This window comes from Anabrus simplex, chromosome 6 (assembly GCF_040414725.1).
Source record: "Anabrus simplex isolate iqAnaSimp1 chromosome 6, ASM4041472v1, whole genome shotgun sequence".
In the NCBI taxonomy this organism is placed as follows: domain Eukaryota; kingdom Metazoa; phylum Arthropoda; class Insecta; order Orthoptera; family Tettigoniidae; genus Anabrus; species Anabrus simplex.
The window spans coordinates 89,720,247-89,743,187 of record NC_090270.1 but is presented as its reverse complement, the minus strand read 5'-3'; the positions used below and the strand labels follow the sequence as shown (position 1 = coordinate 89,743,187).

Here is a 22,941-nt window from a genome sequence, read left to right as displayed (position 1 = left end):
GATTTTTATTGAGGGTAAAATTATCCACTTTCAATACCTTAGAATACCGAGGGACAATATGAAAAAGAGTGCCGAAAAGATAAGGGTTGCTAAACATTTTAAGTTTTATCAAGATAACGACCCAAAGCATATGGTCTGGAATGTAAGGATGTGGTTATTGTTTATTTGCCCAAAATGCTTCATCTTACCCCTGAATCACCAAACTTCAATGTGATTGAGAATCTTTGGGACAAACTTGATAAAAAAAAAATAAGAAAAAACAATCACATCTAGGGAACAGCTAAAAAACCGACTTCACCGGGCGAGTTGGCCGTGCGGTTAGGAGCGCGCAGCTGTGAGCTCGCATCCGGGAGATAGTGGGTTCGAACCTCACTGTCGGCAGCCCTGAAGATGTTTTTCCGTGGTTTATCGTTTTCACACCAGGCAAATGCTGGGGTTTACCTTAATTAAGGCCACAGCCGCTTCCTTCCCATTCCTAGGCCTTTCCTGTCCCATCGTCGCCATAAGACCTATCTGTGTCGGCGTGACGTAAAGCAAATAGCAAAAAAAAAAAGTCGACTTCAAGAAGAGTGACAACATATCTCCCGTTTACACCCGGAAATTAGTGACGAGCATGCCAAGTCGACTCAGGGAAGTAATTCGAATGACAGGAAAGTAGATGCGTATGAATGAACATTTCCTTACATTAAGCCAGAAATGTATAGATGCAGGTGGAGGACATTTTCAACATCTTCTGTGACAATGTGAGAAATTATTTTTCTTTGATTATGCGTTATTATGTGTGCTTGTTATTTACGTGCGATTCACACGTGCGCTCTCCCGGCCGAAGCTCAGCGAGTTGCCATGTGCTTGACCTTCAGCTCGCCCGTCTAACCGCTGTGCTGCGCTGCGCCGGCCGGCCCCACTTTGAGCAAAAGACCCTGTACTTCCACTTAAAACAATACTCACTACCACCACTATTCCCTGGCCGGGCCGGGCATTTGAACCACAATGTTTAATTCCTTTACCCCTGGGAATTAGTGTTTGTGCTCATTTTAACTCTATGCAGCACAAAACGTGTTCATCTTTTATGTCCCATCAGGCAATGAATAAATTCCCCTTTTTTATTAATACATATCACAACTTGTCTATTATAACATAAAAAATGTGATATTAAGTTCAAAATTTTTCAGTTCTCACATCAGTTTGTGTCCGAAAATGGATGGTTAGTAGCGGTGACCACCATGCAAATGAGGAAAGCATAAAGTAGGTGGTGAATGACGCTAATTATTTAGTATGAACGGACTAATTTTAGGCGGTAAAGACTGCTAACCACCGTGCTGCAAAGAGTCATTACCAGGCCTAGGATTTTGATGACATGTCACCTTTTGATTGGTTCACAACAGACATTGTTAACATGTACAGAGATCCCCATCATAGTTCCCACATTGTAGCAATGCTAATTTATCAGGAAATTTTTGTCATGTTTTGCCATTTTGTATTTTTAGGTCAGTTTCTAAAACTAAACGTCATTATTTGGTCACTTTCTTTCTTTCTTTCTTTCTTAATCTGTTTACCCTCCAGGGTTGGTTTTTCCCTCGGACTCTGCGAGGGATCCCACCTCTACCACCTCAAGGGCAGTATCCTGGAGCGTGAGACATTGGGTCGGGGGTTACAACTGGGGAGGAGAACCAGTACTTCGCCCAGGTGGTCTCACCTGCTATGCTGAACAGGGGCCTTGGTGGGGGATGGGAAGATTGGAAGGGATAGACAAGGAAGAGGGAAGGAAGTGACCGTGGCCTTAAATTAGGTACCATCCCGGCATTTGCCTGGAGGAGAAGTGGGAAACCACGGAAAATCACTTCCAGGATGGCTGAGGTGGGAATCGAACCCATCTCTACTCAGTTGACCTCCCGAAGCTGAGTGTACCCACGTTCCAGCCCTCGTACCACTTTTCAAATTTCGTAGCAGAACCGGGAATCAAACCTGGGCCTCAAGGGGTGGCAGCTAATCACGCTAACCTCTACACCACAGAGGCGGACTATTTATTTAATTGATTAATTTATTTATTTATGTATTTATTTTTTATTTATTTAGCACATGGTATTTAGTGTCGGGAGTTTTCGAGAAAATACTTTGACCAGGCTTTGTAAGTCTTCGCCGGGCTGAGTAGCTCAGACGGCCTTTTGACTTTTGCCCCCAACTTGGCAGGTTCGATCCTGACTCAGTCCGGTGGTATTTGAAAGTGCTCAAATACGTCAGCTTCGTGTCGGTAGATTTACTGGCACGTAAAAGAACTCTTGCGGGACAAAATTTCGGCACCTCGGCGTTTCTGAAAACCGTCAAAAGTAGTAAGTGGGACGAAAAGACATTATTATTATTATTATTATTATTATTATTATTATTATTATTATTATTATTATTATTATTATTATTATTATTATTGTCAGTTTTCAACCAAAGGTTGGTTGGCTCCTCAAAGTAGCACCACCATAGTTTATACAGTTATAGACAGCGGGGCCACTTTCTATAGATTTAGACGATGTTTACGGCCAGTAATTGTTCATCTCTCGAATTCTGCCAGATCAAACCTGCACCTGGCATACATTCATTGTTTTTCCCTTCAAAATTGCCCTTTCTTTCCCACAGTCCTGACTCTCTGGATGTACTGAAATCATCATCTGTGACATACTTCCTACATTCGGAGGATATGATAGCTATTCTATAAATATCGTGCGTAAAAACAAGAGGCTTGTGAAAGAAGTGTCAAGATTGACTGTTCAAACAACTTTATGACATTAACGAACTCAAAAACTACATGGGCCATTAGTGAAAGACTTCGGCGAACGAATATACCGGCTTGCCTATGATTTGAGTAGGTATCTCTGTTGAAACGTGGAGACAGGTGCACGTGTATAAGAAGACGACATTAGGATTTAATACTGCAGTTCCGCATATAGTAAGTTACTTAAAGTAAAGTATCTATGTATGTATTTTTCAAACATTATATTACTTTCTTCTTGAACGAGGGATGATAATTTCGATGTTTCAGATCAGCAAAATGATTACCAACCCAAAACAAAGTTTCTGACACAGAAGAGATTTGGTAGAAAGTATACGCCTGAGCTACGGCTCAACAAAGTAACAAATTGAATTAATATTCTTGTTTTTTAAATGGCTTGGCTAAAAATGATTCTTTATTGTAGACTGTATTATTATTATTATTATTATTATTATTATTATTATTATTATTATTATATCCCTATAATGCCCGGCGTGACAAATTTGTCACACGACTTTCAGATGCTATCAGAAGCTATAATACATCTCTTTTATTCTTAAGGCCACGGCCGCTTTCTTCCCACTCCTAAGCCCTTCCTATCCCTTCGTCGCCATAACACCTATCTATGTCACTGCGACGTAAAACCAGTTGTATTATGAATATTTTATTTCCTTCAATATAATTCCATATATCCATAGATGGATCAAAACAATCGAAACAAAGTGAATAAGATCACACGGAAAAAGTTCATTTCATGTTTTTAATTTTTTTCACAAGGTCATCGTATTATCCTCTATTCGCCTACGTGTTCTATTACCTTATTCTGAATAAAAGTAATATATTGTTGTTGTTTGTGATTGCTCAAGGCCATTTTTTTATAACTAGCTGAAGTACCCGTGCTTCGCTACGGGATTCTCAGAAAGACTGTCTTTGTGGTTTTCTAACTGAAGTCAGCATAGGTCATTACAATAAACGTTAGTAGGAATCTAGCGAATAAAAGCAATGTCATCATATAAAATACTCGATCAAATGAAAAAAAAGCACATTTTCTCACTTCTAACGAACAGTACTACGGTGCCGATATAACAGTCCAAAGTCCCAGTGCTGGAATGACCAGGAAGCAGACAGCTGTGAACACTCCTCTGCCATTGTTAATGTAAGTGAGCACACTGCTCATTCCAATCATTGCCACGGAGCAGGGATTGAACAGCTCAATGCTATGATGAGCCAGTGTGCTACGTACCAGCAGTATCAGAAAATTTATGAACCACGGGAATGGCATGCTAAGGAAGAAAGTTATCTAACTCCCCAGCTACTTCCTACCAATATTCAGGCAAGCTGTTATACTCGGTACAACTGGGCGAGTTGGCCGTGCGGTTAGGGGCGCGCATCTGTGAGCTTGCATCCGGGAAATAGTGGATTCGAACCCCACTTTCGGCAATCCTGAAGATAGATTTCCGTGGTTTCCCCATTCTCACACCAGACAAATGCAGGGGCTAAACCTTAATCTAGGCCACGGTCGCTTCCTTCCCACTCCCAGCCCATTTCTATCTCATCGTCGCCATAAGACTTATCTGTGTTGGTGCGAAGTAAAGCAAATTTAAAAAAAACTCGCTATGGAACAGTAATCCCATCTATCGGAAATGAGTGGGAACAGAAGACACAAAGCATATCACAACAACGGGCAATGTCATGTTATTGTTGAACAATTTAATTAGTTTCCCATATTGTAGGCCTTCACATTTAGTTTTCTTTCGACTCGATGATATTAGGGCGTCTTATAAAATTACTTATAGCGTACATTGTAGTTCCTTATTCCCCAGCTTTACATACCGATTTTCATTAAATTCTGTTCACCCATTTTCTCGTGACGGCGTTGATATGGAATTAAGCAACAAAAATCCAAATTCATGAATATCTCTGTTATCATAGCCGATACGGTAAAAATGTGTAAGACATAAATCATCCAAAATTTAGTACTATACTTTAGTTATGTAGTATTTATTGACAGGGCCACTAATAATATAAATATTTAAGAATTACATTCTAGGGCCCGGTCTCTTCAACTCTATGTTAAATTTTGCTTAACAAATGTTAACTGACAATTGTTACTAATTTAACAGTTCTACAGTTCTACATGTCTACATGTCTCCATTTTGAAATTTTAGCAACTGTTAAGGGGTTTAACACAGGGGTGCTGCTAGGTTAATTTAACACAAGATTTAGCAATTGTTAGAGTTAACAATTCTTGATGAGACGACCATTTTGTTAAATTGTGTGTTAAGTCTCCTTAACAGCAGTGTTAACACTTAACATTCGTTGAAGAAACTGGGCCGTAGAAGACGTAAGTTTGAAGCTTTACTGCTGTATGAGGACTATTTATAAACTGAAGAAGGCAAAGGACGACCCATACTAAGAAATAACGACCTTTTAGAGTTGTCAGAAGAAAGATTTCTAATTACCGAAGCCATAATGAACAAAGTACCTACTAGACGATATAGGTTAGAGTTTCCAACAGATTGCTACTTACCAATCTCTCCAGTGCAGCAGTTGCTTATAGATTTTACAAGGATGGGTCAGACCCTGCGTCCAATCGATTTCAACTAGCTTAATGTACCTGCTGGGGGATACTCAACAGTAACCCGTGTAGAAGGGTTTGGGTCAATACCGTACAGTTTCGTTTTCGAAATAAATGAGGACAAATGTCATGAGGCAGGATCCGCTTCGGACCACGTGGAGGGGATAGAACATTAAAATGCGAACACATTTAACTTGAACTTGTTAGGTCCGCAACCTAGTAATTTCTGAAAAAAATTACGAATTCCCGATTGTAAAGCACCGCGTATATACTTGAAAAGTTGCACACTAGTCAAGTGTAACCACGACGATGAGAGTTCGAGTCCCGCGTTAGATTACTTTTTTTAAAATACAAATTTAATTAATTACTTCAGGGAATGTGAAGGTAAAAGTGCGAATAAAAGTAATGATCAAATTGCAGTGGAACTTTATTTCCTACCTCAAATTAATATAGTCCGCCTCTGTGGGGTAGTGGTTAGTACCCCCGGAGGTCCGGGTTCGATTTCTGGCTCTGCCACGAAATTTGAAAAGTGGTATGAGGGCTGGAACGGGGTCCACTCAGCCTCGGGAGGTCAAATGAGTAGAGGAGGGTTCGATTCCCACCTCAGCCATCCTCGAAGTGGTTTTCCGTGGGTTCCCACTTCTCCTTCAGGCAAATGCCGGGATGGTACCTAACTTAAGGCCACGGCCGCTTCCTTCCCTGTCCCATCCAATCTTCTTTCCATCCCTCCACAAGGCCCCTGTTCAGCCTAGCAGGTGAGGCCGCCTGGGGGGGTACTGATCATTCTCCCCAATTGTATCCCCCGGCCCAAAGTCTGAAGCTCCAGGACACTGCCCTTGAGGCGGTAGAGGTGGGATTCCTCGCTGAGTTCGAGGGAAAAACCGACCCTGGAGGATAAACAGATTAAAAAGAGATCCAGCAGTAACTGTGAGAACGTTTAGACCTATATTAATTTCAGGTAGAAAACGAAGTGTACCTGTACTGCAATTTGCGTAATATTTTTGTTCCAATTTTTAAATAATGTTCCCTGAAACGAGACTCGAACTCACGTCTACGACGCTCGCAGACAAGTACGATGACCACTATGCCACAACTCCTAAATATATACGCCTTGCATTGGAATCGGTGTTTCATCAATTTTTCAGAAGTTATTAGGTTGCGGACCTGACATGTTTAAGTAAAATTTGTTCGCCTCTAGTGTTATATCACCTCCACTTCGTCCGAAGCGAAGGTTTGTAATGACATCTGACCTCGAGACACTTTCCATGTAGGCCTAATTGTAGGGGCAAATGATCTTCGTAGGTCGACGTCCCGAACAAATAGTATTTTAAAAAAAGAAAAAAGGCCTAATTGTAGGCGACTATGTTCACGAGGGCAAGAAAAGAGTGTGTAGAATTCTACAAAGAATTCTTGCTGCCATTGCAGCATTCACAAGGTATTACATTATTTTCCCCGCAATAAAAGAATGCCCGAAAATCATTCAAAACATATCAATTATCACATTTTCCCGGTGATGTAGGAACCTTAGATTGCACTCCTACAAGAATAGGCTATATAGAATGTTGTGATATAACAGTCCGTTATTTCATGTTTTAAGCGCACTCGCATGATTTTAAATTAAAACTATAACAACATTTGTCTCGCATTCATCATAATAACGCTATTGTTGCCTCTTACTTGACATGTTTACTTCTTAGCGGTCTCCGCTATCCATAACCTATAATAATGTCAACCATGTGTCTGTATGTCAAAATACTATTCCAACACGCCACTAGGAGCGCTATATGTAAAGAAACAAAAGACGCTCACTGCCAAACGCGTTCAGAAATCTTACGGAAATGTGTTAATTTGTCTTTAACAATTGTTTCGTAACAAATGTTGGAAATGTGTTCGCGAAACAGGGAACTTTTAAACGAACTGTTAAATTAGTAACAATTGTTAGTTAACATTTGTTTAGCAAAATTTAACATAGAGTTGAAGAAACCGGGCCTACATGTCTCCATTTTGAAATTTTAGCAACTGTTAAGGGGTTTAACACAGGGGTGCTGCTAGGTTAATTTAACACAAGATTTAACAATTGTTAGAGTTAACAATTCTTGATGAGACGACCATTTTGTTAAATTGTGTGTTAAGTCTCCTTAACAGCAGTGTTAACACTTAACATTCGTTGAAGAAACCGGGCCTAGGCCTTCCCCTGAACTACCGTTTCCCTCAGCGTGAATAAAAGTATTTATAGCCTAGATTATAGCGACTTACTCCCCTACTTTTTATACCAATTTTCATTAAGATAGGACCACTAATAACAACAATATTTGAGAATTAAAGTTTAGGCCTTCCCCTGAACTACCATTTCACTCCGCGTGGATAAAATTAGTTTATGCTAGATTATAGCGACTTACTCCCAGACTTTGCATACCAATTTTCATTAAGATAGGACCACTAATAACAAATATTTGAGAATTAAATTTTATTCCTTTCCCTAAACTACCATTTCACTCAGCGTGAATAAAATTATTTATGGCCTAGATTGTAGTGACTTATTCTCCGATTTTGTATACCGAATTTTCATTAAATTCTCTTTAGCCGTTTTCTAGTGATACGTGTACAGACAGACAGACAGACAGACAGACAGACAGACAGACAGACAGACAGACAGACAGACAGACAGACAGACAGACAGACAGACAGACAGACAGACAGACAGACAGACAGACAGACAGACAGACAGACAGACAGACATTACGCAAAATTAAAATTAAAAAGTGCATTTCCTTGTTACTGTGGACACAACCGATACATAAATACCATCATTTTTCAATTCTGAATAATGTACAGACAAAACTCTCATTTTATATATATATAGATTAATTGCCCGCCTGGTGGCCATGATCGTTAAGGCGCTGAAGTCTAAAAACGGTCTAACACCGAGGTTAGCCGGTTCGAGTCCCGTTGGTCGAAAAAATTTTCACCATCAGAATGTTGGCCGGCAGGGTAGGGGAGGTGGTGGTATACAATTTCTAATCACTAGATTGCGTGCCAAAAGCCTGGATTAAATTCCAAACCTCTCCACAGTGCTCATATGGAGTGAGGGCATATGACGCTGTTGATGGTGATTCGTCCGTCGGATGGGGACGTCAAGCCTTGAGCAGACCCCTTGGTGCTATTCGACAGGAGTAGGCTATGTGCCGGCACCGGGTTTCACCCTCTCCCTACTATCATATATCACGTCATTCATTTCATCTCTCATTAACTCCTCTGATGAGGTTGACGTCAGGAAGGGCATCCGGTCATAAAAAACCGCCACGACAAATTCATCTCACCTCATACCCGACCCCGTAGGGAAACGGGACAAGGGTTGGACATAGATTAATTGCTATTAAGAAAGTTCGGTTCCTTACCGAGCGGATTTGCCGCGAGTGCTCACGCACTACGGCTATGCAGCCCCGAGCGTAAAAATTATGCAATATAGATTCATCTCACTGCATCCCCGACCCCGTATCAAGAAACTGGACTAGCGTCGGCAGTCCTGAAGATGGCTTTCCGTGGTTTCTCATTTTTACACTAGGTAAATGCTGAAGCTGTGCCGTAATTAAGGCTACGGTCGCCTCCATATCACTCCTAGCCCTTTCTTATCCCGTCGTCGCCATAAGAACTACCTGTGTCGGTGCAACGTAAAGAAAATTGTAAAAAAAAAATAAAAATATATGATCCCAGCGTCCTGGCTGAATAGTCAGCGTTGATTCCTTCGGTTCAGAGGTCACGGGTTCGATTCCTAGCCGGGTCTAAAATTTTAATCGCGTGTGGTTAATTTCTCTGACTGAGTGTTTGTAGTTGTTCCAATTCACTTCTCTTCATATACATACAACACGCCACACTACCAACCACCACAGAAACATGGAATAGTGAGTTGGTCTACATTCCTCCATATGCGTTTGCCGTCATAAAGGGCATCCGGCGGCCGTATAATAACAATCTGATAGGTATGATCCGAGCTCAGTCTGGTGGCATTATTATTATTATTATTATTATTATTATTATTATTATTATTATTATTATTATTATTATATGCGTTTCAGCAATGCGTGCGCCGTAATTAAACAACTTTTTATACTGTTTCTAGCTCTTTTTCCAGCACCCATTCATTATCTCGCTCACTCTTGCCCGTTCTTCTTCCGGGAATACTGTTTTTGTTCTCCTTTCTTTCTTTTGCAGTTTTCATTCTGAACACTTTCCTGTTTCCTGGACCTAGCTGAGTAACTCAGATGGCAGAGCGCTGGTCTTCTGAGTTCAAGCTGACAGGTATGATTCCGGCTCAGTGTGATAGCATTTGAAGGTGCTCAGATACGACAACCTCGTGTCGGTAGATTTCCTGGTGCGTAAAAGAACTTCTGCGGTTTCTCCGAAAACCTTTAAAGTACCGTAGTTAATGGAACAAAAACCAATAAACTTCTAGCTTGGGTTGATGGATCTGTAATACAACATCCAACTTTGGTCCTTTGGCTCGGAGACTGGATGTTTGTAATCATATTAATACAGGTCTTCATTTACGTACGACTCCGTGCCTTGACCGTATCACGAACCCTTGTTCCAAACACATAATAGAGTATAATCGTAAATACAGTACTGTAAACTAACACACATCCCATCTCAAGTCAGAGAGTTCTTTATTTTGTTGAAATTACATTAATTAATAATAACTTATTGACATACAACCTCCTGATAATGTTAACAACAAATATACTTGAGAGAGAAAAAGAGGATCATATAGATATTTCTAGCATTGTAGGGGGTATTTATCTACATATATATTAAATATGAATGTATATATTAATCAATATTAATTAAAGAAATGTGTTGATCAGATTAAAGCTGCTAACTTCTTATTTTAATGGTTTAATTTCATTAACATTTCTCAATTTATATAGTTAAAATAAAAAATACATTTTCATTGTATAAATAATATATAATTATATTTATAAATACTTAAAAATGAATCAACTTCCCCAACATCTTCAGTGTTGTGCTCTGTACAAGCTAAGTATAAAATCAACATGATCAACATAATAATTCATAGAACAAAACTAATTAAATAAATTTTAATACTGTATGTCCGTCTGGAAAGTGTTGTTAGTATAAAATACATAATGTTATTTAATCATAATATTATGTTTGAACAGCTTTCATTCAGGAGACTCAGTCCGGTGGTATTTGAAGGTGCTCAAATACGACAGCCTCGTGTCGGTAGATTTACTGGCACGCAAAAGAACTCCTGCGGGACTAAATTCCGGCACCTTGGCGTCTCCGAAGACCGTAAAATTAGTTAGTGGGACGTAAAGCAAATAACATTATTATTATTATTATTATTATTATTATTATTATTATTATTATTATTATTCTTTCTTTCTTTCTTTCTTGCGAACCGGCCAAACTTAGGACCACGCCAATACCACTTCACTTCCTTCTAATCATCCCTTCTTCCTTCCTCTTTCTCCACAGTGCCTTCATTCTTTCAGAATGTTGCGCTCTTCTCTCTTCAGTCCATCTTCCCCCTCTGCGCTCTTTCTTTTCTTCAACCAGAACTTTTATGTTGGAAAGTCTTTTCCTGAATTGGTCTCTATCACGACATTCTTCATCTGCAATTCCTAACCTCTTGAGTTCTTCCTTCATCTGCTTGGCATATCCCCCCTGGCTCTTCAAGTAGTATATTTTATTAAAAATTTGTTTATTTAACCTTGTTGGATCCATTCTGACCGTGTGCCCATAGAATCGCAGCCATCTTTTCCTTATTGTTGTTTCCAGGTCTTCTGTTCTTTTGTATATCTCCTTATTTGAGCGTAATCTGTAGTTTCCCTCTACCACCCTTGGGCCGTAAATCCTCCTCAATATTCTCCTTTCAATCTTTAGTAGTTTTTCCAGGTTCGTTAGTGTTGCTGTTTCCACCCCATACAGAATCACTGGTTTTACCACAGCATCATAATGTCTTAGTTTCGCATTGATGGAAAGATTCTTTTTGTTGTAAATGGCTTTGGTGGTAATGTTTAGCCTTTCCAACTTAAGTCTTCTATTTTCCATGGCCTCTTTATCCATCCCGTTGCTGCTGATAATTTCTCCCAGTATTTAAACTGCTTTGTGACCTTCACTTCGCCATATTTCGTCTTCATTGTTCTCTTCACATAATTCCTGTCCGTGCTCATCATCTCTGTTTTCGTGAAGGAGATTTTTAAACCTGTTTTCTCGGCTATCTCCTGTAGTTCATTTATCTGTGTTATTGCTTCCTGTTCTGTCTCAGCGAAGAGTGGCAAATCATCAGCAAAGGCCAAACACTTGGGTTTGACATGTTTATTTTTACTACCTATTATAGCACCTGAGTCATTATGTTTCCACAGTATTTTCATGACCTTATCTAGAACCAGGAGATAGTGGGTTCTAACCCCTCTTTCAGCAGCCCTGAAGATGGTTGTTCGTTTTTACACGTTTTTCACACCAGGCAACTGTACTTTTGACCTTAACCAAGGCCATGGTCTATTCTTTCGCACTCCTCGCCCTTTCCTGTCCCATTGTCGCCATAAGACCAGTCTGTGTCGGTGCGGTGTAAAGCAAATTGTAGAGAGAGAGAGAGTGTGTCAGCGAAATGTCCGTCTTCATGGCTAAATGGTTAGCGTGCTGGCCTTTGGTCACAGGGGTCCCGGGTTCGATTCCCGGCAGGGTCGGGAATTTTAACAATCATTGTTTAATTTAGCTGGCTCGAGGGCTGGGTGTTTGTGCTGTCTTCATCATCATTTCATCTTCATCTCGATGCCCAGGTTGCCTACGGGCGTCAAATCAAAAGACTTTCATCTAGTGAGCCTAACATGTCCTCGGACACTCCCGGCACTAAAAGTCATACGCCATTTCATTTCATTTTCAGCGAAATTAACCAATGATGGTTAAAATTCCCGACGCCGCTGGGTATCAAATCCGGGACCCCTGTGACCAAAAGCCAGCAAGCTAACCATTTAGCCATGGAGTCGGACTGTAATCAGTGGATCTCACACACTTTCACGGAATATCGCAGTGGTTGAGGAAGGACGGAGGCTGGCCAAACGTGGTCGCACTACTGGGAGTAGGCTAGCGGGCGAGGCACACAAGTCTTTTAAAAAATAAAACTGACTTTAGTTTCCACCATTTAGCCAGCCTATATTTGTAATGAGTCATTATTAACCACAACGTGATGAAATTAAATAGGGTACTTAAAAGTTGATGATGATGATGATGCTTGTTGTTTAAAGGGGCCTAACATCTAAGGTCATCGGCCCTTATACTAAAAAAAGCACAATTATAATGTTAAGGACAACACACACACCCAGCCAGTCGAATGAATCAATTAAGGTTAAAAATCCCCGATCGAACATGCGGCCCCTTGAATCAAAGGCCAACTCCCTAACCATTAGCCATGGAGTCTATCACCAATAACATTACACTGGCTATTATTGTTAGTTAAGGTAAGCTCCATCTCTTCTGCTGTACTCTTCTCTGCTTGTAATAGTACGTTTATAATACCTCCGTGAGACGGTTGTCACAAACCCTTATGATGTATAGTTATTCAGTAATTATTTCTTAAGTCTGATGTTAAAAAAAATGAGAAGTGCTCTATTTTGTAAACTGTCAATTATTATTGAGAAAGTGTTGGGAATATAGAGTATTTTTATTCTGGAACTCAGTAAGTCCACGGTTCCGAGAGTTAACTACCTTCGTGAAGTAAGGCACTGACGTTGTGAAGATGTGGCCACTTCTTCGGAAGAGTTCGGGACGACAAATGAAGACTCAAATTAAAAGGAAGTGAAAGCTGTATAAGTGGAAACACAGGGTGTTATTACGACAATATTCGGTACGACAGCGTGTCTGTCGTTACTATTCGCATCATAATTGTTAGAATGTAACAGTTAACAACATTTCTTTTTTATTCCTTTCTGATCTGGTTTCAAGGTCTAGACGAAACTCGTCATAATAGCAACCTGTGTTTCGAAAAAGTAGTACATTTTCAACAAGTGTTCAAATCAGTGAAACTTTGTTAAGCTAATGCATGTACTGTGACAACACCACATATCAATGGTGCAGCTTGTTATAATATCTACACAAGATGAGTGAAGTATGTCGTCATGACAATCAATCACTACTGATCTGCATTTAGGGCAGTCGCCCAGGTGGCAGATTCCCTATCCGTTGTTTTCCTAGCCTTTTCTTAAATGATTGCAAAGAAATTGGAAATGACAGCAGCAACTTAAACCAATACACTATAGAGTATATTATACACTATAGTGTATTTGACTTAAAACAATCTCCTACGGAAGCGCTCTCACTTGGAAGACAATCGTACTATCTGAACTCTGAAGGTCACATTCTGTGTCTGTAAGCTGCTACTTGTGACAGTTGCCACTTCCCAGTTACTGTTTTCACTAGTACGTCTTTCTGTTGTCGTTACTCGGTAACCTGTTATTTTTTGTCCTCGCTGCATTTGTAACAGTGACATGCATGAAACTGTGACAAAGTAACTGCTACGTTATTTTTCAGCTAAATTGAAGACGCTAACTCTCGATAGAATCCAGCGGCAAAACATAATACAGTATGTAATAGTGTTTTGTGTTCCCAGCTACGAATAAGGTATCAATATTTACCTCCTTGCCAAGTCTGCAAAGTGTACAACTCCGTACAGCCCATGAAGGGCCTTGGAGGGGTGGAAGGTACAGGCTTCACTAGCCGTAACCTCGGCACTTGATGGGGAAGAGTGGTTAGCTCTCCCCCCCCCCTCCCATCTTTGCTCCCAGGAATTAACCTGATACTCATTTTTGGTGTAGGCTGAGTAAACCTCAGGACCATGTGCACCTCTGGAAGTGGAAATATCAGTTCTTAAATTTTACGACTTTCTGACGGGGATTCGAACCCACCTCTTTTCGGGTCAACCGAGTACGCCTTTACCGCCTCAGCCAGGCAGCCCCTATCTACTGTAGGTAGAGTACAAAACTATAAAATTAAAATACCTATTTTTATGCGAGTACTAGAAAATTTAAATGGCCCCTAGGTTTGAGTGCTGGTTCCTAGATTCAAAACCATTTTTCTTTGTCCGCTGTTGTTCCAAACGATGACTACAAATGGTAGTTTATAAGCAATTGTTTTTCTTATGCACTCTATTTCAGGTTACAATTTTTCTATTAATATTAAGGAGAACGTCCAAGTTTGTTTAATATCAGGGTCCACTTTATGTGTATAATAGTGAATCGCGTCACGCATAAATTGCCAACGTACACAGCTAGTTATTTTATAGCCACTGTGGAGAAGTTGTTTCAAGTAGCTAACCTAGGTCCAGTTCCTACACTTCTGGTATTTTTCAGGGGTTAGTTAAGGCCCAGAGCAGATGTATTAAAACACAGTCTTATGGACACGCCTTGAGAGAAGAGAAATTCATCATGTTCTATCTATTACTTACTTAAATTCGAATGATCCACATCGGTGAACTCACGCAACCATTTACTAGCATTATTATTATTATTATTATTATTATTATTATTATTATTATTATTATTATTATTACGTAGAATCAGTGAAGTACAGAATTATTCCCAACTGTGAATCAAGTGTAATAACTATTACATTACAAATGGTGACCAAACATGGTTGCAGTACCATTGTGTTACACCCTAGATGATATTAGTGCTGCAATTACAAAATATAACCCGTCAACACGGGGTAGACACATTTTGAAATGAATTTGGAAACTTTACCCAATAACGGAGTGAAATGTTTAATAATGAATTTTTTCTTGGTTTTCCAGACATCACTCGAGTCAGACCCAACAGAGGAGCGCTTCCCATTGCTATTGCTGCTGTTGGAGGATGGAAGTAAATTGAAAGGCTCCGGGCAAGACGACGAGCCTTCTCGATTTCGCAGTGTGGCCCGAGGAGCAGCTTCCCTGATGTCTCGATGGCCCTGTCATATCTTATCCGTCGTCCTGATCGCGTTAGTGATCGCAGTCATATCCCTTGTCACGCTTCTCATTATGACCATCATGTCTTCTTTAATAACAGGTCAACAAGGCGTACACGTGTACTGGAAACCAACCTTCCATCCACCTTTAAACATCCGAAGTTTGGGAGAATCTTGTCAAGACTATATCATCAATGAAAATCGCACTTCCTACAACCATGTATCATCATCATCATCATCATCAGGTTTTAAAACAGTGGACTTTGTTCCTTCTGTCTTAAGTAATACCACTACATCTCCAGCAAACACTACTGTTGTCACACCATTTAGTACTCACATGCATGAAGCTAAACAACATAGAATATTCTTCGTTTATATTGACGCAGAGAATATTTCTTCTCACCATGTGTGTTCCATTGAATCTGCAGCGAAATTAAATCCCAACATGACCTGTTATATTATGATCATTCACAAGACAGAGTGGTTGAGTCCAACAGTAAAAAATAAAAACCTTACTTCTCTGGCAGAAGTTTACAACAATATCAGATTGATAAATGTAAATGGTGAGGATTACTTTGCTACTTCTCCACTTTACGGACTTTGGAAACACTGTAAAGAAAATACGTCTGTTATAAAGTTCGCTGCTAGAGTAATAACGTTGTGGCAATATGGTGGCATCAATTATGATTTCGAAGTGTTAACCCTCAATCAGACCGCAGCCGAATTTCTCATAAACAGCGATGAAGAGACAGCAATGATGGATATGAAACAAGGTTTGATTATGAGCGTAAGACAGCTATGCCATGCATTTTTGTATGAACTCATGAAAATGCTTTCAACTTTGACGTATAGTTTAACAAATGAAAAAGAATTTTCGGTAGGAAAAGTGATTGCGCAGACGTTAGTACAGTTCTGCAACAGCGGCAAAGTTACATTCCTAAACGATTCCATCTCAGTAAATTATACATGCCATGGAATCAAAAAGATCCCAGATGAAATGTTCTGTCATAATTATTCGGAAAATAATGATTGTTTATGGACAACAGCAGAGTTACCCCGTAATTCAAGCTGCATGAGGAATACTTGCCCAACTTCTTTAAAAGTTCCTTAGTGAAAAATGTTTTTGAGAGAATTTTATCCTGATCGTCGAGAACGAGTACTGAATGACAGATATTTTGATAACGAGACTGTATCTTGAGCATATATGAATGTGTTTGATTGTGTGTTTATTTATTTATTATTTATTCGAAATAAATTGATAAACGTCAAGGACAAACTGAGGAAGTTTCTTGTTATTTGTGCATATCACTCTATTGACTATTTTAGTGAATAATCCTATTTTTTGAGCAGTTAGGTGTTGCATTAGGTAATTGGTATTATATTATAGGAGTTTATCAGTCAAAAGTGGCATTAAAGCTATTCTAATCCACAGCGTGTTTCCAGTCATTCGACCGGGTCAGGAATGGGATGAATGAAGCCCCATCCAGCGGCGAGGATAGGAATTGTGCCGGCTACCGAAGCCTGTCGCACTCCTCTGGGGCAATGATTAATGCCTGATAGAGGAAATGAAATGATGTTGGAGAGTGTTGTTGGAATAGAAGATGACAGGGAAAACCGGAGTACCCGGAGAAAAACCTGCTCCGCCTCTGTTTTGTCCATCACAAATCTCACATGGAGTGTCCGGGGTTTGAACCACGGAAGTCATAGGTAAAACGCCTAGCACGATGCCGCCTGAGCCACGGAGGCTTTAAGTTAATTATACCAAGATATTATTTTACAATCTCATATCTACGATGTACAAATAAAATTAAAACATTTTTTGTACACTTCTGCTGGATACTTTGCTTTTATCTCGGATTATGTAGCCTATACAAAAATATATACGACCATGCCATGATTATTCCACCGGTTCTCGTCCGATCACCGCACTAACCCTGGAGTGGTCGCATGGGTTTTGTCAATATTAATGGTCGCACCGGGTCTCTCAGATCCATTTTTTCTCAGTGTTTTACTATTAGATTTTTATACTTTACTTCCAGTTACAGTATTATATGACATTATTTCGTTTATTTTAATGCAGTTTGCATGACTACAATACTTAACTATCCCGTTTCTTAACCAAAAAATGTATGTTTATAATCACACTGAAACATTGATTGTTTTCTGTTAACTTGTGAAAGGTAAAACATGTGTGCCATTTCACTGTTCTATAGTTGCTGTATTTGGAACAAAAATGGCGCTCCGGCTATTAATGGATCAGAATAAAGCAATTAACAGCGGTACGAACTGAAGAGATAATAAATTCAACCGGCAATCACGGAAAGAACCACTTTTAGAAGGCGGTGCGAAAGAATGACGAGAGCGGATTATTTAAATCGATTATTGAAAAAAAAGTCTTCCATTAGAAAAAATCTCAATTGAGCACTGCATCGAAGAAAGACGGAATCGCGTAAAGAAACCCACTACTAATCGGAGTCTTTAATCAACTGTTGGAGATAAGATCAAATCTACGATAACCCGCAAAACATCAGCTGTGATTGACATATACGTGAGATTAAAGACCAGCTGATAAGAAACGTCAAGTTGGAGCTGTACTACGTCACGGTTGGGCTCGGAACATTGTATTTGCCCGATACTGCACAACGTCAAGAGAGCTGAATTAAAGGGAAAATAGAGTGCAATACTAAAAGCACGTGAAATTCACTCAGTTTCGGCGAGCAAGGCAGTTGAAATAAGACGATATTTAGAGTCTTGTAGGCAAATTAGACGGACATTATTAAGCAGATTACAGCATGTACAAATCAACTAATGCCTTGTGTTATTCTGTCCTTGATGCAATGAAGACCACCATGATGTTCTAAGAAGCTGAGGCAAAGACTACTCTGGCTATGGTGACGCTTGACGAGCTGGATGATCCAGGAGGACAGTAGTCAGCTGTGATGACGAGATGAACCCTATTACTTAAGCCGAACCATGGAGCGAGGCCTACCATCCCATGACGATCAACAGCGAGATGGAAGTCAAAATCCAATAAGCAAAGATAAGTCCCCATTTGAGTCGTGTCGTAAGTAGAAAACCTTATTCTTTTGGTTAATATATAATGTGCATTATGACATTGTGTGTGCGTAATTAATATACGAGTGTGCTTACAAGGGAATAGGTATTCATCCAAAGTTACCGTAAATTCCAGACATAGGCGTTAAAATACCAGTGAATGCCGTTCGTAAGTTTGTCAATATGATAGTGGAGAAGTGATTGATATTTTTCCTTAATTCGTTGTCAGTGAAGTGTTAGAGTATTAAGAGGAAGCTAATATTTATATGCATGATGGCTTTAACAAATAGCGTGCGTAAAGATCGTATTTAGGGAGTGTTACAATGAAATATAGTGGCACAATTTTAAGGTTACGATGTGCTGTTCTTTGATACTATGACAGTAATGATAATGATTTATATACGTGTTGGTTATGGCACATATGTTGCTTTTTGATGAAACGAGTGCTTTGAATATAAATGCTACGCGATAATGGTAGTGTTAAATGGTGAATGTAATTAGCATATGAGTTGCTAGTGTATTTTGATGGTGATAGTTATTGTTATTTAGGAAGTTGGTCATAGTATTTCTTCGAGAGATGGTAGTATGTGTAGGTTGCACATGCTAAGTATAGGTATTGAAACGTACTGTTTCCGATTGCTATTTTATTCCCTAATATATATATGATACAGATTAGGATACGATCTTAATGCCATCACTATAGAATTAATTAAGTAAGTAGGATCATCAGAAGAGCCGAGAGGTCACTTACGTCAATATTTAGGCCTTCACTGACATATCTACAATCATTTTCATGTATTCTCACTTACGGCAATTCAACTTATGATTTTATGGGAGCAGTATAAGACATCACTGGTAACTTAGTCTTTCATATGTGGATTTTAGATGGAGATAGTCTTCCTATGTGTTAATTTTTCCACCCATGGTATTATTCGTTGGAATATTAATTGAATACACTTGGTAATGTTATGTTAAGTCATATACGCACTTTAACTGAATTTTAACCATGAATTAAGATAATAATTGAATGATTTAGCCATATAAGCCTTACGATGGAATTAATTTGAGAATGCTTACGACTTAAAGTGGACTTAGATTTGCTTATATGGAGGCCAACTAGCACGAAATATGAAACGTTTAAATAATTTGGAACCTCAAATAGAGAAAATCCCAAATGGACAGACATTAATCTTCTCACACGATTTTTTCTACTGTGCGTGGACATTGATATGAAGTGTTTCAACCGAGTGATATGCATTTCTGTAATTGCATGTGAATTTAGGTTCAGACGATTCAATTTTGGTAATTTTGAGAAGCAACTTAGCTTAATATTGAGAGATTCCAGATCTTAATTAATTAATTAATTAATTAATTAATTGATTAATTATTGACCAATTTCTTTGCGTTTTTCACATTTTCAATTGAAACCCAATTTGAACATTGTATATAGTAGGGATATAGCTTATTTTACTTGAATCTTTTGGGATGCATCCAATCATTACAATCATTATAATTATTACAATTATTACAATTATCCAACTTTCACAATTATGTTGAATAATTTTTCTTGGTTATATAATTTATTTTTTTTTTTCATTTGAATCCCTTGGATACTACTTAATTATAATACAATTCTTTGACAGGCCAGGACTATGATTCAGATGAATGAGGCCTAATTTCATTTATTTATTAGAGGTTTTCCTAAACCTATTTTCTTCAAGGCAACATCATTACATTATTTAGATGCTGATTGCGTAGGAAACCAGCCATAATGTATAAATGATTTTTCAAGATAATCTACGTTTATTTCAACTCATACTTAGACCAATTTATGAATAAAAGCTGAGTAGTGAAAACATTAAATTCTTTCAATGTCTACTTAGAATAAGTACTAGATATAAGCTTGTAATGACTAATTCTGATTGCGAATATGATGATGATGACATGTACGGAGTTCTTGACAAGCCATGATAATCTGATTTTTACGATAAATTCCGGTATCATACATGTACGGTAACCGACCCATAGCGTGTTGAAGACGTTCATCTACGTAGGTTGGGATTTACCGTAAGCCATAGGTGTTCTTTCTCATGCGGAACTCACAACCCAGGAATATTTGGCAGATGAAATTATTATTAAGAGCTAGTCTGGAAACTCGTGTATCCCACCTGGACGCGGGTTGGTGCACATGGTAACAGTAAAATGTATTTTACATCATTTTGTTCACTTTTCCTTGCATCTACATGCACAAAGCAACACTTTCATCTATTTTCTACACAGTCTTAATAAAACATATTTTTGAGAATTTCACACTTGAACTATTGGTAAAAAAAATATGGATTTTTTAGGTATTTATGAATTATGTGTCATAATTCATAAAATCAAAATCAAGTTAGTTTTAGAAACACATCCAAATACAGGGAAACATCACTTTAATCAATGTATATGCACAGACAAGTTGTCCATGTTCTCCGCAAATGGAATGTTGGCAGTTGGGACAGATGAAGGATGTTTTCCTGTCTTTGTTTGTTGGGCGGAAATGACCAAGAGCTTCTTCATCTTCAGATTCCTCCAATATGGAACGAATCCAGGCAGAATTAGCTTGACCCATTGTTACACAGAAGAAAAAGTGTACTGAACTAACAATGCGAAGTTTGACAAAAAGACCAACGTTAACAGTCGCACCGGGTCTGCGAGACCCTGAACAGGCTGTACGCGCAGTTTAAAGGCAACTGAGAGCGGGCTACTGTGTTCGGTTGAAGGTCGGGAGCCAAACAGATACCAGGGATGGGGAAGATCTCGGTTACATTCCAACAACAGGAACACCAATAAGTATATCCGCGTACCGAGCTCGATAGCTGCAGTCGCTCAAGTGCGGCCAGTATCCAGTATTCGGGAGATAGTAGGTTCGAACCCCACTGTTGGCAGCCCTGTAGATGGTTTTCCGTGGTTTTCCATTTTCACACCAGGCAAATGCTGGGGCTGTTCGGCCGCTTCCTTCCTAGTCCTAGCCCTTTCCTGTCCCATCGTCGCCATAAGACATATCTGTGTCGGTGCGACGTAAAGCAAATAGCGAAAGTATGTCCGCCCGGGTCTCGTAGACCCATCGCGACGTTAAGCAACATTGGACGTGGTCAGTTCTTGAAATGATGACCGCTTGGGAACACCACGTGCCGTTGGAGTTGGCTCAGTTACCAAAGGCTAGATAAACAACTGATAGGTAATCTATCATCTGGGCAGCTACCCTAATTAATTAATTGATTGATTTAATCTAAAACAGATTCAGTGCAAATTTTGTTAAGATATTACAGGAAAACAACATTTCTCGAAACTCAGTAAAGATGATTGGTAGTCGGGTTGTGCATTAGGCTATACAGGGTTATTCAGCTAAGGTGTCCACCTCAAATAACTCGTGAACCGTTAAATATATCGACAAAATTATTTCATTTGTATGGCTGTCTTGTACTTGAAATAAACTTTCAGTTTATTAGGTTGTGTTCAGTACATAGACCTACGTATAGTAGACATCGAAGAGATGTTAAGTACAGAACAAAAGTGACCTACCGGTCCCCAGTCAGATCCGAACTCACAAACTTCCAACATGTCCTAGGCTATCATAGTTCAATGGTAGAGCACCCGCCGCGAAATCTGAAGGTTGTTGGTTCGGGTCGGACTGGTGTCAGATTGGTCATTTTTGTTTTGTACTTAACAACTTTTCGATATGTACTGAATACGGTATAATAGGCTGAAAGTTTAGTCCTATGTCGAGTACAGTGAGGTCATAAAAATCATTGAAATGGCTCACAACGGGCGACAAGCATGCATTCTACAGTTGTGCTGGCACTAGTGTTCATAACATTTCCAGCAGCCCAAATATGACCTAGGCCATCATAGCTCAATGGCTGAGCATCTGACGTGAAATGAGAAAGTCGTAGGTTGGCCACTCTTGTTCTGTACTCAAAATATTTTCGTCCGGCTCCGTGGCTAACTGGTTACCACGCTGGCCTTTTGTCTAAGGAATCCAAGGTTCGTTTCTCGGCCGGGTCAAGAATTTTAATTGGTGGTGGTGGTGGTTGTGATTCTTGTTTTAAGAGAAATTACGATTGCGCAACCATACTCTCTTAACACGGGTCAGAAGAAAGTGTCGGTCCTCTTACATTTTTCTTCTGATTAGTGTTAATAGAGGGTGATTGCAAAACTGCACTTCCTCTTAAAACATTAACCACCGCCATCACCATTGTACTGAACATGACATAATAAGTTGAAAGTTTATCGAATTCTGTTTTCACTTCATGTAATTCTTCCAAGGGGTTCATAGCCGAATTTGCAGTACTTTTCTAGGGAGTCTGCGTAATACCCAGCCTTGAACTAACAGACATAGAAATTCAACGATACCATTATTTCGATAAATAGGACAATATTTTTCTCGAGGAAATGGAATGTATTCGTACGTCATTCATTTGCCAGCCATGGGTCGACTGTGTGATTGAATCACAAAACCAGGCAGCCATAAGAAGCGCTTTGTATAAAACATAGTTGTTAACATACAGAGTTCCTTCACCTTCCCCTGGCAGCGAAGTATTCACTC

At 39.3% G+C, this 22,941-nt stretch overlaps 1 protein-coding gene across 1 annotated transcript in view; it reads left to right on the top strand.

Moving 5' to 3' along the window:
* LOC136875482 (uncharacterized) overlaps nt 1–17,434 on the top strand; it is a 30,088-nt gene extending 12,654 nt beyond the window's left edge. The window contains exon 2 of the mRNA XM_067149027.2: nt 15,148–17,434. Within this exon, the coding sequence (XP_067005128.2) occupies nt 15,148–16,410 (1,263 nt within the window). The 3' untranslated portion in view covers nt 16,411–17,434. The remainder of the gene's footprint in view (nt 1–15,147) is intronic.
* Nucleotides 17,435–22,941: the final 5,507 nt, after the last annotated feature.